Source organism: Chiroxiphia lanceolata, chromosome 16 (assembly GCF_009829145.1).
Source record: "Chiroxiphia lanceolata isolate bChiLan1 chromosome 16, bChiLan1.pri, whole genome shotgun sequence".
In the NCBI taxonomy this organism is placed as follows: Eukaryota; Metazoa; Chordata; class Aves; order Passeriformes; family Pipridae; genus Chiroxiphia; species Chiroxiphia lanceolata.
The window spans coordinates 10561691-10588771 of NC_045652.1; the positions used below are offsets into that span (position 1 = coordinate 10561691).

Sequence of the window (27081 nt, forward strand, 5' to 3'; positions counted from 1 at the left end):
AGAACGCACCTCCCCATCCATCCAGAAGCTGGGAAGTTGCATCACCATGAGGAGGGTTACTCTTGTGTTTACAGGACCACGTGTGTTCAGTCACTTTGGGCAAAGCTTGTGCTCCTTGCATTTGTTTGCCTCGTATTTGTCCATTTTGTCCACATCAGATAGCAAAAAGTCCCAGATTTGCTGACTCTGAGCTGTGTGCAAGGCAGATGGGAGAGGCAGGTTTGAATTAGCTCAAATTCGCTGTGTTGTGGGATCTGTCAAGTGCTTGTGTGACCCCCTGAAAAATCCCTTAAACCAATGAATGTGTGGTAGAGAGCCAACAAAGCACCACAGACACTGGTCAGGCCCTCCAGCCACTGAATAGCTACTAAACTCCTAAATATTGTAATTTGTGACTGGGCAACAGGAGGCTGCTCATCATTTAGCATGATGGCAGTAGGAGAGACACACTGTCTGTGGGATAGTTGATAGGCATCTCTGAGGGTTGATGGCACCACAACAGCAGACCTTTGCTGGGCTAGGAATTAGCTCCTTTGCTCCAGTGTTGCTCCTCCCACACCTGGCTGACGGTTTGCCCTTTCTCCTCTGGAATGATTATGATGGCTGAAAATAATGTGTGGGACAACTCGTGCCAGTTCCACAGTTTAACAGCACACGGACATTTGTGTTGAAAGTGTGAGCCAGGATGTTTCTAATTCTCCTAATTCTCTTGACAAAAATGGTTTTATAAATAATCAGGCCTTAATTGTGTGATTTCAGTTACTGCAGAGGGAGTTAATTAACATCTGGAACAAGTTTCCTGGCCCGAGTTATTAGCTGTGTCTGGTGCAGAATTCAAACAATGTATGAAGTGAGGCCTATTGCCAACTGATTTTGAGCAGACCTGAAATGAGAAATGCCCAAAGATGGACAAGGTGCAGCAGCTGTGCCAGGATCATGTCTGGTTTTGGTGAACAAGTGTAGACTGCTTAAGGCATGACTGTTGTGCCAGTCCAAGAGGTGCACTATGTGGCAAAGAATAGGCATCATCTCTCCATTTATCCTCACATCAAACCCTCCGGCTCTTCTACTTGACTCCAAAAGCCTCATGGATCAGGATCCGGAGGCTTTCACAGCTGGGGGAGGAAAAATCCCACTAGTATAAAAGACAGACTACATATTAGGAAGAAATTCTTCCCTGTGAGAGTGGTGAGACACTGGCAGAGGTTGCCCAGAGAAGCTGTGGCTGCCCCATCCCTGGAAGCATCCAAGGCCAGGTTGGACAGGGCTTTGAGCCTTCTTTTCCTATTTTTCACTACCAAAACCACACTCAGAATCTCCAGTAATGGATTTTCACATATGTCTTGTGAATCTCCATATCTAGCTAGGGCAGGGATAATATGTCTGAGCCAGTTTATATAGTTGCTCACTTATTTACCACCTCTAATGTGATGAATTGTTATTGAAGGTTTCTTATCCAGGTTCCTGTTTCAGTAGAAACTCGTGCTGTGTTTTATGCATGAGTTTTACACTGCTGCAGCTACAAGGCATGCAGATGAGGAATGCCTCTCCAAATAACCCCCTAGCTAGGAAATATAAACAATTCTCACTGAACTCCAGCAGAAAACCACAAATTATGGTGCAAATTTTATTTCCATGAAGTTCTACATATGAACACAAAAGAGCTGCAGAAGGGAAAGCAATTCAGTTGATGAATGTGGGTGAAGCAGAGAGAAATTTAGGGTGAAATGCAGGTGCACAGGGTGGCAAGCCTCATCACCTTCCCAGAAATGGGGTCACCAAATTGAATGACATAAGGTCTCTTAAAATGGTATCCAGTGCCATTGCAGCCAATTGCCCAAAGAAGTCTGGGGAATTCTCCTTCTTATCCTATATCAAAGTAAGTAGGAGAATAAATATCACCACTTGCATTTCTCCATCCTTTTCTTTGTTTGTCAGAGCTACAGATCTTGTACTAAAAAGAAAGCAGTTTACTGGTGGTGTAGACTGCTTTTGAGGGATTCAAAGCCTGCTGAAGGCTGCTTGTTTCCATTGATGAACCAGAAAAGAGTAGATTTAGATTGAATATAAGAAAGAAATTCTTTACTGTGAGGGTGGTAAGATACTGAACAGGTTGCCCAGAGAAATTGTGGATGCCCCATCCCTGGAAGTGTTCAAAGCCAGGCTGGATGGGGCTTTGAGCAACCTTGTCAAGCAGAAGGTGTCCCTGCCCATGGCAGGGGTGTTGGAACTAAATGATCTTTAAAGAATCCCCTCCAACCTCCAAAATTCTATGATTTTATGATAAACCTAAAAGGTTTGGGATAAAGTACTAAATTGCAACTAGCTCTGGCTTCCAAGTCTGAGAGAGAGCAGGAGGATTCATGCTGCTGGGAGATGCCAGTCTACACCCATAAGAAGACTGGAATGTCAGCATTCAGTCCTAAACACTGAGGTGCCTACTGTTATTCTGTTATCCCATAATGAGCAGTAATTCAGCCCTGTTTGGATTTACGACTGGTCTGAATTTCATGTACAACTTTCATAATCTGTGTCATAATTACACAAATTACAAATAACTTTTTAATATCGATGTTTTAAAAATTAGTCAAATCTTTCCCGGCACTTTTATTGCCTATTTACTATCTCAAATCAAATGGTTTACAACTTTGTGTTCTGAAAATATACAACATAAGAAAACACTAGCCTGGCAAAATTATGCTTTTATGATAATGACAGGGATGAGTTATAGTTACTCCAGTTAAACTGTAATGGCTGCACAGATGCTGGGGAAAAACTATTGTACAACATGTTCTGCCACCATAAGCATGGCACCTGCTCACTCCACCATGGTACATACAAGAGCATGTTAGCATTCCTTCGTGAAAATTGTTTTCAAGGATTATAATTGGACCATAAACATTCACTTGGGGATAAAATATCAGCATGCAGGCCTTAAAAATTACCTTGAGAAATGTTCCGTCAGTTTTGCATATCTGGATTTCAGAAGCAAGTTTATGAGAGATCATATATAGCTTGTTTCTGATCTTGTAGGACTCAGAAATGGTCTGCTTTCTTCTTAGGGTCTATATGAATTTGCTGCAGGTGAATGTAGCGATATTTACAGAGCCAGAAACTAAAACCTCCAGCTCACTGCTGGCTCTCAGGAAGTAATAATATATATCCACAGGTGATGTGTTGCACAAAAGGCAATGGCAGGAGTTTCCTATATGTCTTGCCAAGCTGCCCCCGTACCACCCACCCATGGTCCCACTCACTCCTGAAGTGCTGCTCAAGGACACTGACAGTGGTTGTTATGACCTTCCTCCTTTTGCTCAATTTAGTCTCACAAACCAGCCACTGAGATGGAAATTTAATCTAAGTGTATTTTCCACTGAAATGGGTGAGCAATACAGTGGCCATGAGCTATTGCACAGAGAGTAGGTCCTACCAACAGCTGTAATGTACATTGTAGATGTGTTAGACATGGGCAAGTGCATTACACTCACTACTGCAACAAAACACAGGAATAGAGGTAAATAACATTACTAAATATACGACACTGCAGTTGTTTGCTTTAACTCCCATTACAGAAAACTTACCTGTTAAATACTGTCAGTAAATATGTGGGGATTTTGGTCAAAGTGTATTGTCTGACTTCCTTAGCAAGGCAATTGTCATAAATAGAATATGAAGAACTGTAAAAAGGGTGCTAAGAGATTAGGTAATATCAGAGTCAACAACCCAGTTCTACTTTTGGAAATTGTTATAAATCAGAAGCAAGAACTTTTTTAGCCTTTAGTTTGAGTTACTGGAATTTCAGTGAGGTAAAACACCTCCAAAGAGAAAACCGCTGCTAAAAATCAAAGTGGACATTTACTTTTGTCTCAAGGATCATGGTTTTTAGTGAGGGAAAATCTTCCCAAGTCTGTGACCCAGCTTCTTCTTTACTTTAAACCTTTTAGTCCAGCTGGACAAAGCATGAATTAAGATCAGACATTATATATTTCATTCTCCACCACTGAATCTGCTCTATCTTACTCAGTATTAAAGCCCTGCTAATGCCTTGGGCAGCAGTAGCTGACCCTTTGAATTAACACCTCCTCTGCAGTGGATGCTTCATGCATATGCCTATTGATGTATTTTAGAGTGGAGATAATTTTTGGTTTGAGTATCTGCCCTGGCTTCATGTTCCCAAGAAAACACCTCTTGTATATGTTTTTTTTTTTCCTGCCATGTATTTCCCTCTATGCCCCCCTTGTTCTATTCCACAGGAAAAGCCTTCTTATGTCCACCTTTGTCAGAACTCTAGGAGCATAATTTTAAAGCACTCTTTGTCACTCAGATGAACTGTCCCTTAATTGTATCCTTTAACTCCAAAAGGGATTTGGGGACATACTTTGTATGAAAGATGCTATAGAAAACAAAAGTTGCAATGCTAGTGGTTCCGCTTTTATATTTCCATCCAGGGACACTCTCTGCACACCAATTTGCTTTTTCTTTTCCAATACCCATTTCCTCCTGGGGCTAGTTCCTGGGACAGAGCTGTCTTCAAATAATTTAATTATCATGTGGCACACACCTTTTAAGTCCCCCCTGAAATGGTGCGTGATGCCTTTGGTTTACATCACTTGTTGGAAAACACTCCAAAGCATTGAAAAACTATTAAATTGTTACAGTATTGGATGCCAACACACAGGGCTATTAGTCTAATTCATCCTTCAGATCAAAGCCCACACAGGCAGCTCTCCTGCCTACAGCTATTTTCCTTTTACTTTCCTGCTTGACAGTAGTCCCTCATATCCCTCTGTTCTACTTTCTTTGAACATACAGATTTTTCTTTAGTCATGGAAATATAATTTATGTCTATTATACTGTATTATAGATTGCAGATCAGGACAAGCATGCATTACTGCCTGGAACGTCTGTTTATTGTACGTCGGGTTTTCTAAAAATAAATAAATAAATAAGCCACCCTGCTTTGCTGGGGAGAGAAAAATACGGAGGGGGAGGACTCGGGCGCTGAGGGGGAGCTGCACTCTGTTCTCAAAGTTTAATTTCCAAGTAGAGACCTTGAAGCATGATTTATTAACATCATGCTGTTTGCTTTTGTCACGTTGTGGATGTGGCGGGGGAGGGGGGGTGGGAGCGCTGGCCCCTCTCCAGCCTGGACCACCCAGCGAGCTGAGCGGAGCTACCGGCGCTGCACTCCCCGGTTCAAAGGTTCACCCCCAATTCACCGGCTCCATCAGTCGCCAGCCGTCCGGCTGTGCCACCCGGCTGTGCCACCCCCTTGGAGGCGACAGCAAGAACAACAATAACACTCCCCCCCCCCCAAAAAAAAAAAAAATATCCTAACAGACGTGTTGTCTGGGACGCGAGAACTGCAAAAACAATCCCCACCCCATCACAGAGTGAGTGTGTGTGTGCACAGAGGAGAGGGAGTGTGAGGAGGGGGGAGAGAGGGAACGAGACAGACAGAGGGGAGGGAAGAAGGGAGGAGGGAGTCCAAGCTCTGAGAAACATCACTCCATCTCTCTCACTCCACAGGAGCTGAGCAAGGAGCAGGACGATGTTTGACAACACGCAGTACCCCTATAACTGCTTTAATTATGATGGGGATGATTATCCTACCTGTAGTTCTGACGAAGAGAAAAAATTCACCAGACCGGCGTACAGGTAAGATGAAGTTTTTCCAAGTCCTCCTATCTCTGGGGAGGTTTCTGAGCTCTGGGATGGTGGGATCACAGCTCTCAGGGGATCGTGGGACCTCTCCTCAGGTGTGTGCAGTGGGTCTGGTCCTGGTGCAGGCACCAGAGCGGGCAGATTTCCCCTCTCTCCACATTCGAGGTGTTCATGATTTGTTTCCTCCCGTGAGGGCTCACAGCAACTCTGACATGCCCTTGAGCCTCCAGATCTCAGAGTATCTCCAACCTCCAGGACCCTGGGAGAAGGGGAATTGATGTGCAATGTGCCAACGGGTGAATCAGTTGCAGTAATCCCAATTTGGTGGGAAGAGGCGCATATAGATGTTCACAGGGACATCCAAGGTCCTTTCTACAAGCAGGGAAGGTCTCCAGTGACAGTGTCTCCGAGCCTGGTCTGTCTCCCTGCAGCCTTCCTTCTAAGGGAAACTTTTCAGATGGAGCTTGAGAGGTGTGTGATCTTTCTGCAATCCTTCTGTATCCGAGCCCCCTGCACTGAGTGGCAGGGCAGACAGCCTGGTTGGGATTCAAGTGCCTGGCAGTAACACCTCTGTGTCACCTGGGGTCTTGTGGAGGACAGGCAGTGACCGTGCTCAGGGCTTCTCCCTGGGACACCTCAGGTCAGGGTGCAGATCCACTGGGAGAACTTTGGATGGAAGATATAGGCACACATGTATCCATGTGGTCCTAAAAACTGAGTCTGTGAGTAGGGCGATGGTGTAACAGCAAGTTTTCCTTTTTTCAGCTACATTGCCTTAATTGCAATGGCCATCCAGCAAAGTCCTTCAAATAAAGTCACCCTCTCTGGCATTTATGACTTTATAATGAAGAAATTTCCTTACTACAGATCAAATCAAAGAGCCTGGCAGAACTCCATCCGACATAACTTATCACTTAACAGTTGTTTTGTAAAGGTAAGATCAGTAACTGTGTATTTACATACACTCTGTGCATGGCTAAAAAAATACATGCAGCAATAATCTCATGCTTAAGAAAGGAGGGAAACAAACAGCTGAGCTGCAAATCACTTAAAATCTCTCTGAGTTGTCAGTTCCTGAGATAAGGAGTGTATCCTTGTCTGATGTGTGCTAATAGATAACAAATTGAAGAGGATGGAGTTTACATCTTACTCGTATAATGACAGAGAATAGGCTTAAAATCTTGTCATATGTGTTTACACCGTTCTTGAATGTAAATGAATGCAGATGCTAAGCAGCAGCATCTGTAACACATACAAATACTGAACTGCCTTTAAATAAATACAGGTTCCCAGAACAGAAGGGAATGAGAAGGGGAAAGGAAACTATTGGAGCTTTGCAACAGGATGCGAATCCATGCTGGATCTCTTTGAAAATGGGAATTACAGGCGAAGACGGAGGAGGAGGAACATGAAAAGGGAACATAAGGAGCAGAGACCAAACAGAGTGAAAAGTCCTTCATCCCCCAATATCTCTTCTATGGACTCTGCTTTGAACAGCATTTCCTCTTCTGAAAGTAAACATGAAAGAGTTGAATCGGGCCCAAAACTTCTGGAGCCTTGTGGGTTTGCTCCAAACAGCATGACCAACAGGCAGAGCCTAAACAATTCCTCCTTAGCAAAATCGGATTCTGAAATTAAGTTTAGCATCGATTACATCCTTTCAGCCCCTGACCCTTTGCCTGTCCTGAGATCTCAATATAACATGCAAGAAAATAAATATCATCTACTGGAGGCTCAGCATATTAATCTCCAGTTCTGGACAATGTGATGTTATTTATTCGTGGTAACAAAGTCCGAGTCGCAGTTTGTTCAGCAGCCTCGTGTCACTGAAAATGAGCCGCCTGCCTCCTCGGTTTCCTCCCGAGCAGTACTCACAAAGGGTTACTGACTCACCAGCTGATGCTCTGTCTGTACCCAAAGAACTTTGCTAAGATTAAAGCATAAATAACAGTTACCAATATCGGTTTTCACTACATTGAAATTTATGAAATTCCAGCTTTATTTTCTAAACTGTCTTGGACATCATTTAACACGACAAAGAATTTCCTTTCTCGAGCAGAATCCGACAGAGAAGAGACTTGCTTATCACCCATTGCTTTATTAAAGACAGAGTGAATTTGATCCCACTCTCAGTGGTGGAAATTAGGATTAACTCCACTGAAGTATATAGGTCAGAACTTAAGCTGATCTAAAATCGTGTAATTCTGTTGACTTACACTGACTGGGAATGCGGGGGGGTGGTAATTTGTTTTCTTAAAAGGAATCATTGAAAATCACTCTGTCTTCCCTTATTTTTTCTTTTGACATCATGTTTCAAACTGTTTTGCAGCTTTAATTCACAATTCATTAGAAAATGTAGTTATTAATAAGTGTTTAAAATATATTTTTGTTTCTGTTCAGGGCAGAATTGTTAAAATTGTTGGAGTTGTATTCAAAATAATTCCAAGAGAGCTAATTGCAAGTCTGCTGAACTCTGGTAGACTTTGACAGGTAATGTGACAGAGGCATAGAGCCTCTTAATGCCTTGGTTAAAAAAAAAAAAGCCCCACTATCCCCTTGTACTACCAGAAATCTTCCTGAGCTGCTGCAGAAAAGTCCTTGACCATATTTCATTTAGCAAGTGTGAAGGGAGACCCAGCTTTGCATGAAGCTGTATCCAGTGTTGAGCAAAGCTAAAATTCCACCTATCTGCTTAGAGACAAGTTGAATATTCCTATTAAATAGATTTTTATTGATCCTTCTTGCAAGCAATTACCAAAGTGGTGCTTGATATGATTTCAGCAAAGCTGGTGAGATTTATAATTTCCAGATATCAATGTTAGCTCATGAGCTCCGTTTCTAAGAAAGCTGTTTCATTACCCTTTACATAGAGTGGGAGATATTGGAAGAGAACCTGATGGACAATGATGAACTGTAATGAGCATTTAGGAACTTGCTTTTATACAACTTGTTCCCAGTGAACTGCTTCCCAGAACCTAATGACAGCTTTAGTAAAGGCTCCACAAAATCCTGGCTTTAACTTGGCTACTATAGTCTTCACCTACTGCAGATAAAAGAAAAAAAAAAAGACAAGGATTCTGATGGTTTTAAGCAATTAAATACAGAGAGAAAAAATTATCTTTGCAACATGAACTAAAGATAAATGAAGGTATATAAGATAAGATTCAGCAAAATTGTGCTAGAGGTATGCTCAGGCATGACTTGAATTTTTATGCAGAAGCTTTGACATTTCACTAAGTTATTTTACATTGTGTCTAATATATACTGTACATTTATACTATATATTCTTATATATTGTTATTGAGAAAGGGAGCAATATCACTGCACTTATATGTTGTAAAAATGCATGATGTATGTTGTCATGATGCTGAAACTCCTGCCATATACTTAAAATTTACCATCAGTGGTATTTCACACTGATTGGTAATAAAAGCTCATTTTTTTGGAAAACTGTAAAACTTGTTATCGTCAGGCATTTGCACAGCATGCAAAAAGTCTTTGCTTCTTCTTCAGAAAAGAGAAAATGGAAAATCATATGAGTTACATCACTGCATGTCTTCCAAACTTTGAAGGGATGATTTCTTGAGACTAAATTCTGCCTTCAAATGGGAGCTTTCAATTCTCTGTGAATCAATGGTTATTCTGGGCGATTATCTGAAAGCAAAATTCGTCTCATTAGACCTGATTGATCTGCTGTTTACACTGATGTTAGAAAAAGAAGAAAACCTCCGGGGTGACGGGACAGATGGATTCTCATTTGAAGAGGGACGAGAATTTGCTCCTTTAGTATTTATGCTCAGTAGTAAATAGATGTGGGAAGAGCATGTTCTCGTTTAGTGCTCCAGTGTGTGCATGTCCTCACGTGTGGGTTGGTACATGTGCCCCTCTAGGACCCTGCCTACAGCTGTATATTCGTGCTTTATACCCAGATGATTTTCCTGATTGTTTTAAACATGGCAATGCTGCTGTTGGGCTGATAGTTCTAGTACACATCCTGCACTGTACTTGAAATACATATTTTCTGCTGTGAAATGTGCAGTTATGGTTGTTACTATGTGTTCTTGGTTAAAGCTGTTAGCAAAAGGCACCCCAATGACAGCAAAAGTTCCTCCTAAGCATCACCGTAGCCAGTGGGCTGCTGAGACCAGTGGAGATACAGTTATGGCTACTAAGCAATGTAGGATTAATACATTAGGAAAGGCAGAAATACACCCAAGTGGATTTACAGCAGAGATCCGAAACCATTTTCAGTAAGATGAATTAATATTCACAAATAGCCGTGTCCTTTGCTCACAGTAAAGTGCCTGCTAGGAGAGACTGTCATACTTGAGTTTCCCTAACATATAATCAAACAAATTTGTGTACAAATAGGTGTTAACATTTGTTTTGCAAAGGATATCAATCATATTTCAAAAAATGAAGGGACATATTTCAATTTACCCAGTATATTATACTCTGACAACTCCAGAAAGGTTTCCAGCTCCTAAAGTGAATGGCATTTAATATAGAACAACATAACAGGGGTGAGGGCTAGATGTGACCTTATTCAAATGTCGTAGCCATTACAAAGCCATTCCCAATGTAATTATAATTAAATACTTTATGCCTTTCTTGCAAATCCTCTGATCGATCATTGATATTAACATTAATATTGTATTACCCCCGAGCAAATGTCTCCCACACAAGTGTTATGGATCACCAGGTTTCCATTAACAAAGTTGTGAGCTATTGCCGTGTGCTGGTCGTGGATAAATTTACGTAAATTACTTTTTTCTCAGGGAAGAGGGGAAAAAGTCTGGGTTTCTTTCTTTTATCCCTGCACTCTTGAGTCCAGAGCTATTTCTTCAGCTCCATCACAGCCTGTCAGCCACTTACATAAAGCCATAATGAAAGAAAAAAAAAAATCTCGCAGGAGCATCCCTCTTTGCCCTGTGTTAGAGCAGGTGAATGTTCTCCCGATGTAGCTGGTTTGGCACTCGGGTTAAAAGCTGAGCTGAAGCCACAGCTGAGCAGAGCAGGGCAGGGCTCTGCACCCACCAAGAACATCAGCAGGCTGGGCAGGCTGGGCACAGCAGCCAAAGTGAGGAAAGGTTTTGGTGTTTGCCTCAATTCCTCAATCTCGAGGGGTCTTCCTGACTGCGGAGACAGACCCAGAATGAACCATGGATTTTCTGAACCCAAAAGAGCTGCTTCACTTGGGGGCTGACACCGACTGTCCCAGGCCTGGGATGAGGCAGGAGGAGGAGAGGGAGAGCAGCTCCTCCCTGCTGGGCTGGGAGCACAGTGGGGCCTTTTGACCTCTCCCTTTAGGATCGTAAATACCTTTGCAAAGGAAAGATGAAAGGTTTCTTTCTGGGGAGAAGCAAGGCTTGGCCTCACTGAGGACCCTGGAGGGGGATTGTTTGTTTATCCTTTTAAAGGAAGGCTTCCCGTGATAAAATAAATATTTTGATGGAGCCACACCATGTTATTATGCAGCAATTTCACTCCTAATGTTTTAATTTCTTAGGCTTTTGCCATTGGTGTCAGAGAAGTGGTTTTTGAACAATAAAATGATGATCAGCCTCAGAATTAAATTCAAAGCACTTGGACAAGGATGCAGCACTTTTTCTTTCACACAAACAGTGAAGAGAGGCCAGATAACCCCCAAGGTAGGCCAGTTGTTGACCTCACTTACAGGGACCTGTCCCTCAGCAGAACCTCCTGTGCATTATGGGAGCATTAATGCAGATTAGGATAGCTGAAAACAAACCTTTTCTTTGTCAGTAAAGCCAAGTTCCCCTATTTTTCTGCCAATCAGATAGATCTTTTTAGTTGAGACCCATTAACTTCTCGTATAAAGAAAAACTGTGCTCAAGGAGCATTTGGAGGTCAGGCCACATTGGAGAGGTGGTTGTGCCCATGCCTTTGCTTTGTTGTGCTCCATTTCATTGCCTGAGCTGCCACAACCTTCCTCAGCCATGCAGCAGGTTGGTCCTCAGCTCCCTTGCTCCCTCAAAATCAAATCAAGATTTTTACACTGTTTTCTGATCACAGAAAGTACCACTTGCCTGTTCAGGTCCAAATCTTATATGTCTTCTCCTCTCTCCACCAACAGAGAGGACACACTGAGAGGGGGGAAAGGGGTTTGGAGGGACAAGCCTTGGGGAAAACAAGCTCTGCTACATATCTTCCAGTCATACAGAGCTGTTTGGGACTCTGCTAATGGTACAGCACAAGGGCCCTTGGGGTTGTGTGTCAAGTCTCTGTACTGTAAATCCAGGGCAGCAGTTGCCTGTGTCCCATCACACTCAAGCTCAGGGAGAAGAAGGAACCTCGTCCACATGCCCCTGAGCAGACAGGGCTTTAACCTTCAGCTCTGGCAGTGTAACACAAATCCCTGTCTGTGACCAGATTCCGAAGTCAAGACATGGAAATCCTGCACTGTTCATTCCAGCTGGCCTCTCCCCTCTTTGTCTTCTCTGGGGTATGTTCTCCTCCCCACTGTGTGGGTGTAAAATCCTTGCAAATCCATTAACTTTGGCATCATTACCTTTGGAACTGAAGTAGCATGTGTGAAACAGACCTTTGCTATACCCAACATCTCTACTCACACACTCTGTCAACCTGTGCCAGCACCTCATCTCCCAGATGGAATTCTCAGAGAAACAAATGGCCCTGCCTCTTTATTTTGCCTCAGCATCCAGCTTCTAATTGCTTTCTCCAGAACATGGGTACCATGTGCACTGCACAAAGAACCTAGTACATGCCCTCTGTGTCTGTTTTAATGGAAATGTCTTTCTTTTTGCACTTAGGGTCATTAAATTAAAGAACAGGGTAGGTCCAAGTCCTATGGAACTCGCACTGGCATTTTTTTACCCGGAGAGCTAACATAAAATAACAAAGTGAGTTGTGCTCCCTCCCACCCCAGCTACAGCGGTTGGAGGCAAATCCAACTGTGAGAATTTTGCCTGAGAAAGAACTGCCGGATTTCTCCCACTGTGAAATCCAGCTGTTAATTCAAACAGAAGGGATGGACCTGACCAGATAGGCCAACTGGCTTGTTTCCATCCGAAAGTCCATTGTGTTCCACAAGTTCCTAAATTTATGGTCATGAAGGTCTTCCAAGCCCTGTAATGTAGTATGGCATGCAGTGTTTTTGTTATGGAATGTGTGCTGCAAAGGAAAAAGAAGGTTTGAATTTATCTTTCGAATGAAGATTCTGGAATCTCTCAGGATAAACAAGCTAAATTAGGAATCAAAATACACTACGTTTCTCACCATAGCTATGAAACTGAAAATAGCACTTGCAGAGCACTGACAGAGAAGAAAACTTGAAGTTGCAGTGAGTCCAACCAAGTTTCTTTTTGTCATGGGCGTTTCTCTGTGTGTTCATTGTCACTCTGTAGCAGGGGTTGCAGTGAACCCTGCTAGGACAGCAACAGGAGCACCCTTTCATCTTTTGGGGCTGGTTGTTCTGCCAGAGTATTTCAGAAAAAAATTTGCACTGCAAAATTGAGCTGCTAGTCCCCATAATCAGCATTTACATTGTCTTGTGTTGCTTTGAGCAGGTTGAAGATAAGATACAGAAATGCTCTTTCAATTGTCAGCCCTTTTGGTGCAGCTCCGGGCAGCTCTCTTATGCTACAGCTACACAGACTAACTGTTCTCACAAAAGCTGCTCCCTCTTAAGCATTTATTGGAGACAGGATGAAGAATTAATAGGCTTGGAAGTTTGTTCAGTCTTCATGCTGATATCAGTCATTCTAATTAAAAAAAAAAAAAACAAAAAAACAAAAAACCAACCAAAACCTCGGCTTCCTGAAATTTGCACAGCTAAAGAACACTACTCTGGCCCACAGTCAGTAAAACCTTTTGTCAGCACTAGCACTGGCCTTACAGCCCCATCTATGTGGATCCAACTGTCCCCTGAAGCTGCAGTTTCTACAGCTGCTAATGGTGAAACACTGTCACGTTTTCCTTGTCCAGGAAAAAAAATAGGATAGAATCAAGTTCCCTCTTGGGCCCAAAGGCTCCACTGACCATTAGCCATCTGTCCCAAGCATGATCTGCTCTAGCTGAAAATCCTTTTGGAGAATTCATGCCACAGATATTTTCCTGCAACAAAATTGCTCCCCATCTTCCCCTCTTTGCCTTGAGGCTTTACACTGTGCTGGTATTGACTGCACCCAGCATCCTCTGCTGCCATCCCCTCCTTCCAGCATGGCCTCTCTGAGGCTGGGGAAAAGAAGCAGCACTTTCCATAAAAGTGAATGTGGAAAATAACAGGTGCAATGAGCTGTGTTTCATGATTAATCTGTCTCAAGCTTTTCAGAGGCTGAGAGCTATATGAGCAATTATCAAACCCTGGGAGGCACTTCAGCACTAATCAGCCCATAACATTTTTCTGCATTGAAGCATCTGGGACTGGCTACATGGCTTGAATCCTGACTCTCATGAAATGAATGAGAGTTTTGCCACTGGGTTCAAGGGATCAAAACTTCATCTTCTATTGCCAGGACCCGAGATTAATCAGATTAAAGGCCATGTGGACTGCAGAGAAAATTAAATACCTTCTAGCAGTTACTTGGTGTCTTCTCAAGACAAAATAGCAGCTTGTTTCCACAGGTTTCTTTGGCTCTGTCTTTCCAACAGACAAAATACTTCCTGAATTCAATGGGAAATGTGTCCAAATAGGGGATAAGTTCCCCAAAGCCCAAGGGCTGAACACAGCAGAACCAGATGTTGGCATCTGGGGCGAGATTCCTGGTGCAAAGACGTTTGTATGTTCTTTGAGAGCACCTCTGCTCTGGGACTGGTGTACACACTCAAATAAACAAGTCACACTAAGCTAATATCCAGACTTGGGATCTCAAATTTTCTTTCAACAAGAAACTGTCCCAAGATCTGCTACAGTTTGGCAAAGGGATGACCCTGTGTTACTTTCTATTTTGTTTTACTGTTGTTGAAATTACAGGAAAATAAATATTCTCAAGATGATACATTGTGTATCCCTAATAAATACCAGGGACATTTAATATAAACTATGGACACATAGTTTGCTTTGTTGTTCTAAGTAACAATTTCCTTTTAACCAAATGAAAAGCCAGTTGTGCTGTGATGCTGCAGATTATAAATTAGCAGCTCTCATATGGTTTTGTGCAATTGTTTCTTGAAGAGCTTTAGGCTACTTCAGACAAAAATTTCAAATAAAATGTGAATTCATTGAACTGTAACTTGTGGTATTAGATTTATAATAAACAAAGGTAGGTCACATAATCATGTCATGGAAACAAACATTTTAAAATTCAAGCAGCAACATTTTAATCCGTTTTAGTTTCTGATCCTGAAATCAAGGGGAAGCTTGGCTCTTTCTGCTTCCCAGTGCATGAAACCGAGACAAGCCTGGCCCGGGTGGAGAGCACACAGCCAGGAGTGCACTTCCAGACAGGTTTGCTGGGGGTGGGAGAAGAGAAGACAGATTTCATATCAACCAGAGGAAAAATGACCCAAAGGCAGGAGCAGCCTGTTCCCATGGCAGACCAGGAGGGGTGGGTCAGGCAGAGAGAGGAGGGGGGGCCTGATTCGGTCCTTCTTGCACAGGTTGGTCCTCACCCGTGCTGGGGGGAGCAGCTGGGGAAAAGCTGAAGTCAGGGAAGCTGCAGTGGGAAGAAAAGGAGCCCCAAAGGGCAGAAGACTGCTGGGGGAAGCTGCCTGATTTCCAGCCTCAGCTACAGGAAAGACTGATGTCAAAGTATCTATCCTCCGCTGATAGACACTTACCTTGACAAGGTATTTTATAGGAAAGGTACCACTTGCCTTTAAGGGAACCTTGTATCTGGGATTGGAAACACGTATTTTCCACAGACAGGGTCTCCTGTGTTGTTCTGTAAAGGCACTTGGGACAATCTCTGCAACCTGGGACACGGGCATCTCAAGGACCATCCCTTAGCCTGGTCCCAGGTAATCTTGGCTCCCAGTACCCTGTTTTCTCCCCTGTCCCCTCACTTCAGGTGACAGCAGAAGGAATACAGGGCTGCTGGGGAAGATGTGAAGGAGCAGACTACCTCATCTCTGAAGACCCCCACCTAATTCATGCCTGGGTCTGAGATTCTCAGAGAAAAATTTTAGCAAAATTTTGCCTAGTTCAAAACTGTAGGATCTTCTCATGAGACATCTGCTGCCCACGTGCTGAACAGCCCATGCACAGTCCCAGCCTTTGCTGGGTGCCACCAGCATGTCCACCCACTGCCAGAGGAGGTTCTGTAACAAAGCACTCCCACCTGAAACACTCCTTGTCTGACAGATGTTTGTTTGAGAGGAGGCTCAGTTCTTATTTAGTGGATATCTTCTAAGTAAAAATGAATAACCCTGTCAGGTCTGGGCTGCAGCATCATAAAGCTGTAGCTTGCTACTCAACAACAGATAGGGAGAAAAATTAATATATTTGAATGCGTAGGAACTTTTTTCTTTACTTCTAAGCCTGCCTGAATCTGAATCACTTATACCATAACAAAAGCAGAGGCTGAATTTGGAAAGCAAAGACAGTACTTGAGCTCCAAACCCAACTGAAATTCTTTTCCTGTAAGGAACATTCCTATTAGCAAGTGAGTTTTCTGTGTCCTGGCTCTACAGCCATGTGGACATGTGCACAGCACATATGAAATTGATATCTCTGCCTTAATTCAGGGTTGCAATTACTGGAGCTAAAGTCCAAAAATTTTTCCAACCACCAAACTCAGCAGCTAAATGACTGTACAGCTACTGACATTGATTATCAGGCTTCCTGTTTCCTCGCTTGTGACCCAGTAATATTGACATACAGTACAAGGAAATTGCAATCAGAACTACTAGTAGCAATAGCTGGAGGCAGTTGCAAAAGAAGTATTGCTGGTGGTGGCACATGGGCTCCTATATTAGATTTAACCATACTCTGATTAGAATGCACTCGTTCAACAGAGCAGGAAATTCTATTTTTCTTTTTTAAATCACAGCCAAGAAAACATTTTTGTTTGTTTCTATATTTAATTCTTTTCTCTGGAATAGCCTAAATAGAAAACCTTGTGGCCTCAGAGATTGTCTATTTTGCCTCAACACGGGCAATGCCTTGGGGCAAGTCATTTTATATCTCTGTGTCTCCCCAGAGCAGCAGAGAGAATTCACCTTTGCAAGGCATTTTGTTAGAAACATGCTATATCAGCAAGCTGATGTTATTGACCGTCTACATTCTCTTCATTTGCTGTCACCTTTCCTGTCTCTGCTTTAATCTTCTCTATTGCTTGAACATTTTGTCCATCCTGCCCCTGACTGGTTGCCACAGATCAGTTTTGCACAGGGCTGAGTTGTGCCTGAATGTGTAAACTCAGCTCTCTGACTCTCATGTGACTCCAGGAGCAGGAAGTTTAAGAAACATAAAAAAGTGTAAAGAGAACTGAGATCAGGTTGCAAGGCTTGGAAATGTTGTTACTTTTAAAAAATAATCTTCTTGTTCCTTGTTTTCAAGCTGAGTTAAAGCAAACCTATGTCTCCAGCTAAATGAAAGAAACTTTCCATGACATATTAACTCGCCCTGCCACCTGCTTCAGCAAACATTGTGCCATTACACCAGGTCAAAGCATTTTACAGCCTTTTCTTTCAAAAAAATACCCACAAAAAAACCTTCTACTGGCAGTAAAATTGAGCAGAGCACCTGTAACTTCAAGAGGAATCTCTGGCACTGGCAACAATGGTATTGCAGAGAGTTATTGAACCACTTTCTTCACAGGATCTCCATAATGCCAAGATATTTGTTCATATCCAAGGAATCCATTCAGGAGCTTAAAACAATTTTGCCATAGTGAATGCTCCCTGGATGCAAAATCTCCTGGAGAATCCAGCTTCGCTCTTCTGGTGATATTCCCAACCCTATTCCGAATAGGGGTAGAATGCAGTATCACACTTAACACAGGCTCTACAAGAAGAGAGCTTTGATTTTGCCTTCAGAGAAGTTTCCCAGGCCAACTCAGCTCATTACATTTGCTGCAAACTCAGTCCTGGTGCCATCCTGAAGTAATGATCCATGGCCATCCGTTACGCAGGGGCTGAGAAAAAGTGGATTGTCACGGATCGTGGCTTCCTGACAGGCCAACCTTTTCAGAGGAAAAAGTTCAGCAGAAGTGGCAAAGTTGTTTGGGTTGCTGGGTTTGGTTTTTTTTTTTTTGAGAGAAAAAAAATCTTTTCCTAATAAGCTCTGCCCTCCTCTGTCCTTCAGAAGCCCCTGGGACTTTGCACGTACGACTAAGCCACGGCAAAAACTACCTGTGAGTGTGGAAAAAACAGATAAATCTGCATTGTAATTACAGACATCCTCCACCTGCAACTGCTGCTGAAGGGGTAAGGCAGCATCTGTTGGGGCCACTATAAACAGTAAGAAGGATGCAGCGTAGGACTTTCTATTTCTTTGCAATGCCAGATGTTTGTAATTCAAACAAAAGCTTAGCTCTAATGAACCCTGACTCTTAAGGCTCGGAAACCGTCTGTGAAGCTTAAGAAAAATGAATATTTAAGAGAGTGAGGAAGCAGTCGTGCCAAAATACTATGAAAGTGACTTTTCTTACTGAACTTTTTCTCCCTCCAAATGGGACAGAGTGGAAATTTCACTGCTACCATGAGGTGCCTAGGTTTACAGTTGGGGTTAGCATTAGAGTGAAGGTTAGGGTTAAAAATAAGACAAGTTTAGAAGAGTTGTACAAAGGTAACCTGTCAATTTTATGTTGATTTTCTCAAAGCTGTTAGTCTTGGTCCATCTTTCATCGTGTAGAAGTGGAAGATGAGTGTATCTGGCAATTGGTCAAGCCTATCCCACCTTCTCCATGGCTTATGTGGAGCCAGACTGTGTTATGCTTAGCCAGGTGCTAATCTCCTTCTGCCTGCAATGCAAAAGTTAATGGGAATTTCATGTTGATTAAATGTATGTAAAATGATACTTGAAATGAAAAGTCCCCAGTAAACTGACTTGTCATCACTAAAATCTGTTTAAGTTGCATAATGTTTTTCTTGTTAAAATAATTAGTCCTCCATCAGAGTAATTCAGGGGTTATTTTAAGGCAGTCTTATGCTTTATTCAAGAAAACTCTTTTGTATTTGAATTATTTCCACAAAGTGGTGCAGATAATTGCTTAATGCTTTGTCATTCTAATACATAATCCCTCAGCATCTGAACAGTATGAATGGGAGCAGGACTTGGCAAAGGTACCCGTACATTTTTTTCCCAATATTTTATATTCTCTCTCCAAAGAGAGAACATCTCAGACAATGAGGAGTGCAAACTTTCTATTTTTTTTGCCTGCAAATTGATCCTGAAATAAAATTTATTCCTCTGGCTGCCACTTTGGGACTTTCATGTCACTTTGGGTTTAATACATTACCTTTCAGCCAGGTTTGACCCCAGTCAATAGGTGCACCTTGGTTTCCTGAGATAAATAACTTGACTAGCAGCATCGGGACCCAAGACTCATTTGTCCTTCATAAAGGTTTGTTTTATTTGTTTAAATATTAGCATCCACCAGCTGTGCAAAATAGACCTTTTTCATTAGTTGTTTGATCATGGTGGGAAAAGCTATTAATTTAGTCAATTCCCTCCAATGAACTGTGGGGTTGCTACCAAACCACAAACTGATGAAAACAATAAATGCTAGACTGTATTAACTGTAAAGGTTAATCCATAAATCAAAGGGAAATGTCAGATGCCTTTTAACATTGATTGAGATGTAATTTGGTGTTGGTAGTGATATGTTTGTTACATATATTCACAAATGCACTCAATTCCTGTTACGAGTCCAGACCTTTGTAACTTAAAACAAATTAAGTAGTTTGCTTTATTTACATAACCATATAAAGATTGATTACCTCATCCTGTTTAAGTTACCATATAGCACCATTACTAAAATAAGTGAACATTAATATCTAGATCTTCTTCCAGGGTACATTTGACTTGGTATAAAAATGAATATGTTCTTGTTTTTCCTGAAAATATGCCATTACCTTAAATAAGTTTAAGGCAGTTATTCCTTTTAATTTTGGGGTTTGACTCATGTTTTTCAAATTAGAGCATAAGTATTAGCCTTTGTATAAATGTGCTCAGAACTGTAGAACATATTTTCTACATTAGGGATACTTCATATTTAAATATATAACATGAAACAACAAATATAAGGAGGAAATGCTGCAAATTAGATCAGAATGGAATACAGTAACTGACGCCAGAACAGCAAGAAAAAGATCATTACAGTCACTCCTGGAAGTGTTTCTCTCCTCTTCATGCAAGAAATGTGAGGCCAGGGAATTCTTCACTGGTGAAACTGAGAATCAGGTCACCAGACCTCAGAACATAAACAAATAAAACACACTTTTCTTGCTTTATCTATCCAAGGAAATTGCCAAAGAAAGTCCTGAAGAACCAGGCTCCTATTAGCCAAAAAATGGGAGCTACTGAGCTTTTTTGCAAGTTGTCACTTGGGTGGGCAGGGTGCTGAGGCTGCTAAGGCTGGGAGCACTCTGCACTCCCAAACACTGCAGACTCTTTGATTCAATCTTTATATCGTATTTCTTTCTTAGAGGGAATCACAGATGGTTTGGTGCAACAGAGTAATCGCTGCAAGAAGTCCATGGGAGTCGTATTTTAAAGGCAGTCAGGTAGATCACAGTCATTTTCTTCTACTTAATTTAGCAGAGCCAACAGTGGGAATGTTTTCACTCAGATTCCTGAAGGGCATTGATCCAAACAGGTAGCCAGAATGCTTCTTGTGAGACTGAGACTTGCAAGGACACAAGGCTCAGAGCATTTAAAAATGTCCCAGAAGTTTTTCATTCTGCAGTAATGGGACCCTTCGGAGCTCGGCAGTGGCAGAATATCTCAGCAGTGGAGATGGGCCAGGCAGCACTTTCCCATGTGGATAAACCAGTTAACTCTTTATAGCTTTAAGCTCAGAGCCACTGCCTGATCAACATTAAAAAGGACATTTTACTGCCTGTCTCTCTGTTTGTGCACACATATTATGATGAGAGAAAACACATTCCTTACTTACCTAGTTTTCATATTTGCTTTCAAATGCCTCACGGCTGTAATGAGACATTTCAGCAATGTTTCAGGTACCTCCAACAGATCTTGGCCTCTATGTGAAATTTTAGAAGGGACGTTCCAGGACACATGTGAATCATGGAATTATGGAATCATAGAATTACTTGGACTGGATGGGACCTTAGAGATCCTCTTGTTCCAACCCCACTGCCATGGGCAGGTAAAGTTCCACTAGACCGGTTTGCTCAAAGCCCCATCTAGGCTGGCCTTGAACACTTCCAGGGATGGGGTATCCACAGCACCTCTGGACAACCTGTTCCAGTGCCTCATCACCCCTACAGAGAAGAATATCTTCCTTGTATCCAGTTTAAATCTACCCTCTTTCAGTTTAAATCCATTCTCTCTTGTCCTGTCACTCCATGCCCTTGTGAAAAGTCCCTCTCCAGCTCTCTTGTCCCTTTAGGCACTGGAAGGCTGAATCACTCTCTGCAGCTCCTGCTGTCCTTTGCAGCCTGATGCACAGGTCCTGCTGGACACAGGTTAGACACCTAGATTAGGGAGCAGCAAAGAAAAGCAACGTCCTGTAGCTCAGCTTGCTGCATTTTCTGCTTCTGCCCTCTCATGGCAGCTCCTCCCATGGAGCTCATGGAGGCTGAAAAGGCTGGGGAGAAGGCAGAGAGCACAGGGACAGAGGGTGCTGTGCTCTGACATCTTGCTGTGGCTCTGCAAGCAGGGTGGCAGATCCACGTGGTGCTGGCATTCACTAAGCCCTGGGGACAGCCTGCTGTGCTTGTCTAAATTAGGTCCTTAGAGGAAGGCAGGGAAGGAAAGATGAACAAGGAGATTAAGACCACCCTGACCTCCAGCCAGCTCCCACGGCTCTGTGTTTAGTCCTCAGAAGCAAGCAGAAAAATGTCTTTGTAATCTGAAGCAGTGCAGTCAAACATGAGCCCCAGATCCACTGCAGGAAGGCATTCTGGTAAACATTGCCACGTACGTGGCTGAGAAGAGCAAATCTCTAGGCTAACATAAGTCCCACTCTCTGTCCACACACTGTCTGGGGCTTTCTTTCATTATTGACTCTTTCTCTTAATATAAGGTTACCAATTCACAGATTTTTCAGATAGATTTGCCTTATTTATATACAGTGCTATAATCAAATGCTCAATGCTCCTCACCTTCAAAGATGGAAATATAATGAGTATATAATGAGCTACTCCACAGCCACAAGTTCCTATGCCTTTTAAACTAGCTTCAACAATTCTGGAATCTTCAGCACAGATGAGAGGAGCCCTGCTGATTCACATGGCTATTGTCTCTGGAAATAAATGAAAATCATATTAATATTCAGAATGTCATTCACTTGTATGCTAATTAGAAGGATTGCGAAATAAACTACAAAGACAAGCACAAAAAGATGTGTGGCTAGAGTAAATCTCAAGGACATGAATAATAAAGTGCTGGATGGAGAGGGACCTCTGAAACCACCAACTTTGGGGAATTTTTCCTACCATCCTACAGATGAAATAGGGCAGATGTCTCGCCGGTAATCATGGCCATGCACTTGTCCCATGGGCCAGAATAAATGGCAAGGATGATACAAACAGGGCTGGAAAGTCTGCAGAGGTTGAGGTGCCCTTGTAAGTGGAGAGAGGATTGCCCTGCTGGGCACTGAGCTGCATCTCTACCCCATGCTGATGAGTTTGACTGGCCACAGGCAGGTGTTACCAGACTTGCACAGCAGCCAGGTCATGGTGAAAATTCTCTCCTGCTCCACCTTCAGGAGAAAACCTAAAGTTTGCTGAAGACCCTCCTTTCCTTGCCAGCCAAGAAGTCCTCAGAGAAGCCTCTCAGCAGCTCCTTGGGTGAAATGCAGTTTTCCAGCTAAGGGAAGCTATATGACTCGAGGTATTTAAGATACAATTCAGTCAGATGGGTTTTAAAAGCTCTTGAGTTCATCTGTATCTTAACTGGCCCAGGGTCTTATCCCTTAAGCCCTGTCTAGCCTCATAGAGAATTTCCAAAATCTGATATTTAGGGGGGCGGGGGGGGAGGCGGAAATCCAACTCAGTCTGGTTTTAGGCCTCTCCTTGTCAGGATACACATCCAGTCTCACCTGCTGTGATGTGCTCATCAGTGCAACCTGGCTAAGGCAGCAGCCCTGAAGTCCCTGAGCAGAGCTGAGGAGTATAAATAGGGGACAGTTGTCACATTTGGTTACAGGAGGGCAGCACAGAGGAAGGCTGCCTGCAGCAAGAGCAGCCAGGCTGAGACAAACTCTCCCATTGTTTGGGGTCATCTGGTTTACAAACTGTTTCACATGAGAAAATTAGATTATGAAAACCAACTTCTTTGGAGTATTTTTTTTTTTTAAATCCAGCATTAAAAGGATGGAAATAATCGTAAATCTGGAAGCAATCACACACACACATCACTTAGAAACGCTCTGCCTCAGTGCAAGGGAAACAGAATACATCAGTGCTGATTGGCCTGGGGTATCTCTCCCCCCACCAAGCCCATGTCCCAGACAAGTTAAATGTTTCATTAATTAGGCGCTAACTATGGTTAAAATTAGGAGAGTTGCAAGGATGTCTCCTCCTCCTTCAGACTAATCCTCTGATTAAAAACAGGGCCCCCAGTTTGAGCTCTCAGGTTTGTGTTTGCTGAGTTTGGGGTTTGCATCAGCCTGGTGGGGTTTGTGGGGCAGAAAGGGATTTGGGACTGGTGCAAAGAAAGACAGAACTCCAACTGGGAAAAATCTAGGTTTAAGGGTGCATCTTTTCCCCTTGGAGTGTCTGGAAGCTCCTTGCTCTTCCCAGGCTCTCAGCTTTGATTTGGACTTTAAGCAAAAATGGCTGCTTTGCAGGACCATTCACCTAAAAGGATCAGCATGGGGAGAAATCCCATTTTCTTTTCAAGAAGCAGGGAGATCTCCTCCATCTATCCATCCAAAGTGCTGTCAGACTGTGATTTTAATCACAAAACAGTGGTTTTGGCAAGTCATTCTGTCAAGAAACAAAAGTAAACCTTGCCATTGAAGGCGAGCAAGGAGGGAAGCACACCAGAAAAGAAAACAATGGGGACATTCTGTAGTAACCACAAAAGCCTAAGTTTTCTGCCATATTCTGTTTTTCATAAATATTGGCCTCACTTTAGTGTAGAGCAGCCAAGAGCTGCTTGTATGAATGCAGCCTCCCTAACCAAGAGCTTTAATCAACTATAAATAAAGTTACCATGACAGACAATAACAAATATAAATTAACGGTGTTAAGGTACATCCTGGCACCTTTCAACAAACTAGAAAATCAGGAAAGGCTGCTAAAAGACAGATGCTTCCAGACAAGAAACCAATATCTCTTTAGGTGTAGTGAGCAACATTTGGGGGACAGCCAGGGGAAGGAAGGAGAGTTGCTTGCCTTAGTGCATCCAACACTTCAAGAACCAAATCCCAAAACTGATTAAAATACCTGTAATTTTGCTCAAACCCTTCCTCCCAGGTCAACACCTCCTCATTTTGGGTTTTCTCCATTCACAGTTCAGCTTTTTAGAATGAGGAGTGACTCGGGACACATTAAGCAAGTTTTATTCCCCATAAATCCAGAGGGTTGAAGATGAAGTTCTCATAGTGAAAAGGTGAAATTGTCACGTGATGACAGCTCCAGGAGCTGAGGCATTTTATACATCAAATACAGTGAGACTTGCACTGAAACCCAGAGAGCTGGAAGGTCTGAGGGTGCCACAACCAAGTGGGGTGCTGGAGAAATGCTGAGAAGCCCCATGCACTGGTCCTTGGGTAGCAAATGTGTTTCCTTAAGAAGGAAAAGGGGATGAATATCTACAAGCAAAAAACACCTCATTTTTAGCTTTGAACAGGAGGTATCAAGGAGTTCTACCTGATTTTTTAACATACATATTTTGAAACTGAAAAAAAAAAAAAATCTTAAATTTCACTTAAAAAAACATTCCAGGCAAAAATCAACCATGAAATATTTAATTTCCATTAGTCCTCTCTCCTTGAAGCACAAACATTTTTAATTCCACCTCTACACAAAAGTTCCAACAAAAATGTTGGAATCAAAGGAAAGCAAAGCAAAGCTTCGTCTTGAGAACATTGCAAAGCAAAGATTAGAGCATTATGAATTATTACTCTGAATTACTCTCAGCTATCATCTTCTCTTGGCTCAAGCACCTGAGAAGCATGATTTAATTTGCAAGCCTGTCGGAGGGATTCACATCCACATTTTTTTCTTTTTTGCTAATGAAATATCTTGCCACAAACATTTACCCGGTTCCCATCCCAACACCTCACCAGCTCTGACCCTGTTTATTTCAGGAGAGTTGATTCTGTCCTAGCCTGAAGTGGGGATGGCTGGAGGCAGAGATAACAAATAAACAACATTTGTAAGGTTTTCCCACCTCAAAAGAAACTACAATGCAGTATTTTACCTCTCCCACTGTGCCAGGGAACTTCATCATCAAAGTGTGTGACCTTGGAGATCATGTGCCTTGGCACCCTGCCAGAGCCAAACAGAGTGTTTTAAGTCAAATAATCATTTCAATCCCTTTTTTCCCCCCTTTTCATTTACTGGCAATGACCTCTTAATGTGAGTTTATCATACTTTTTGTCTCTAATATTAACATGTGCAGATATTTACAGAAAAAACAGAGTGAATTACTCTGGAAGAGGAAGATGCTGGAGTCACACTGCAGAAGTTCAGCTCGTAAAGAGGCAAAAGAGAGCCCTGATGTTATTTCAGCTGGAATAGCTGCTAAATTCACTGCTAGCAGCTTCCCTTGCTGTGAACAGTATCTTTAGCCTGGTCAATGCTTCTGAGATTCCAGGATAAATTTGCCATTAATTGCAAAGAACTTTTTTCTAACTGAGAACCTGGACCTCACTTTCCATCATGAACCTCAACGACTGTCATTACAACCTACCTAAAATCTAGCCTAAAGAAAACTAAAGCCTGGAGAAAGCTCTCCATGGCCATGTATAGAAAGGGAAATAAATATGTTTTTTCACTGACTGCTCAATAAGGTCATACACAGTTTGGTATCTGGCAACTAGAGATCCCCTCCCTCCCAACAGCAGAGCAACCGAAAAAAAAACTTGTAGTAAAAATCCCATCAGACTGACAGAGCAAGAGCTCAGACTCACTCTCAGGAGGCCAAGCCATGGAGCACTCTGAAGTTTTTCCATGTAGATGTGCCAAAGACTGTGTTTGCCTCATGTACTTTTTTGCTCAAGAACTCAGTTCAAAAGGGTGAGTCTTGCTGTGATTAAAGCCCTGTTATCTTCTGACCAGACTTTTGCACTAAATTGATGGGATTTTGTGGTTCTTATAAGTACTCAGAGGGTTCCATGGATACATTTGGTAAAGTAAAAGGAACAACATTCAACCCCCACCCCAAACTTTGGATATGGGGAGTTGATTTGGGCAGAAGCTCAACCTCTGGTTGGCAGAAGGAGCAACGTAACGTAAGGCACAAAAAGAGGCACTGCTGGAGTCCTCAGGCAAGGGGAAGGTGAGGGCAACAAAGCTCTAGAACACAGGAATGACTCAGAATCACAGAAAAAGGTTGTTTGGTAGCAACGGTGCCAGGATGATGGCACACATCAAGAGATGGGTAAATACAGGGTACAGAGTGGTTTTATTTCCCCCGGGCCTATCCTTGTGCACTTCTAACCAGCTACAACACAGATGTCTGCCTTTGCTTTAGACAAACCCAATCTGGTCATTTTTCAAACAAGGCAATTACAATTTTTTCAATGAGAGAAAAAACAGGACAAAACCTGTTCTGAAATCTTTTCCGTCAAAAAAAAGAAGGAAAAAATCAAGGGAATAATTTTGATGAATTTCAGAATACATTGTTTCAATGTTCCTTATCAGAAATGTCTTCTCCTGAGAGAACTTTGCAGTTTGTATTTTGATGCTTCCCAAAGTTAGACTCTGAATTCTTTTGCAAAGTGTGGTTTTCTTTTCATAAAAATCACAAGCTTCAAGAAGGGTAAATAGGCTGAAAATTAAAGACAACACTGTGCTTTCAGCCAAACAAAAACATGCCTGGAACGACAATGAAACACTGGGAGGGGAGAGGGTGTGTGTCTTACTTCATTTCATTCAAAAATTTCCACAAGCCTCTTTCACTTCGATCAGCTTCTCTCCCAGCTTTGCTGATTTTATCCTGTTTGGCCTTAGAATCACCACAGGTCCTTAGAACCACCACCTTGTCAGTCAGTCAGGGGCTCCTCTCCCTGAACTTTTGATGAGGGCTGAAGGCAGCCAGTCTGGCAGAGAGAGGACAGACTGTTCCCACAGAGGGCAGGAATGTGGCAGCCCAGGAGCCACCCTTGGCTGATGCCTGGAGGAGCTCTTTGT

General features: G+C 42.5%; 1 protein-coding gene across 2 annotated transcripts; it reads left to right on the top strand.

The window, feature by feature from the left end:
- Nucleotides 1-5469: 5469 nt before the first annotated feature.
- FOXL3 (forkhead box L3) lies at nt 5470-8197 on the top strand. Of its 2 annotated transcripts, none has more exons than XM_032703837.1 (3): nt 5470-5658; nt 6430-6598; nt 6950-8197. In XM_032703837.1, exons 1-3 carry the CDS (start codon nt 5552-5554, stop codon nt 7430-7432), a joined length of 759 nt encoding a protein of 252 aa, XP_032559728.1. In that variant the 5' UTR covers nt 5470-5551; the 3' UTR covers nt 7433-8197. The 2 variants fall into 2 exon arrangements, with proteins under 2 accessions (XP_032559728.1, XP_032559729.1); XM_032703838.1 differs by having other exon boundaries at nt 6532-6598.
- Nucleotides 8198-27081: the final 18884 nt, after the last annotated feature.

Coding starts and splice junctions, on each gene's coding strand:
- FOXL3 (XM_032703837.1), top strand. CDS start 5,552: ATGTTTGACAACACGCAGTACCCCTATAACTGCTTTAATTATGATGGG. Junction 5,659..6,429: donor TTCACCAGACCGGCGTACAG/GTAAGATGAAGT, acceptor TCCTTTTTTCAG/CTACATTGCCTTAATTGCAA. Junction 6,599..6,949: donor TTAACAGTTGTTTTGTAAAG/GTAAGATCAGTA, acceptor AAATAAATACAG/GTTCCCAGAACAGAAGGGAA.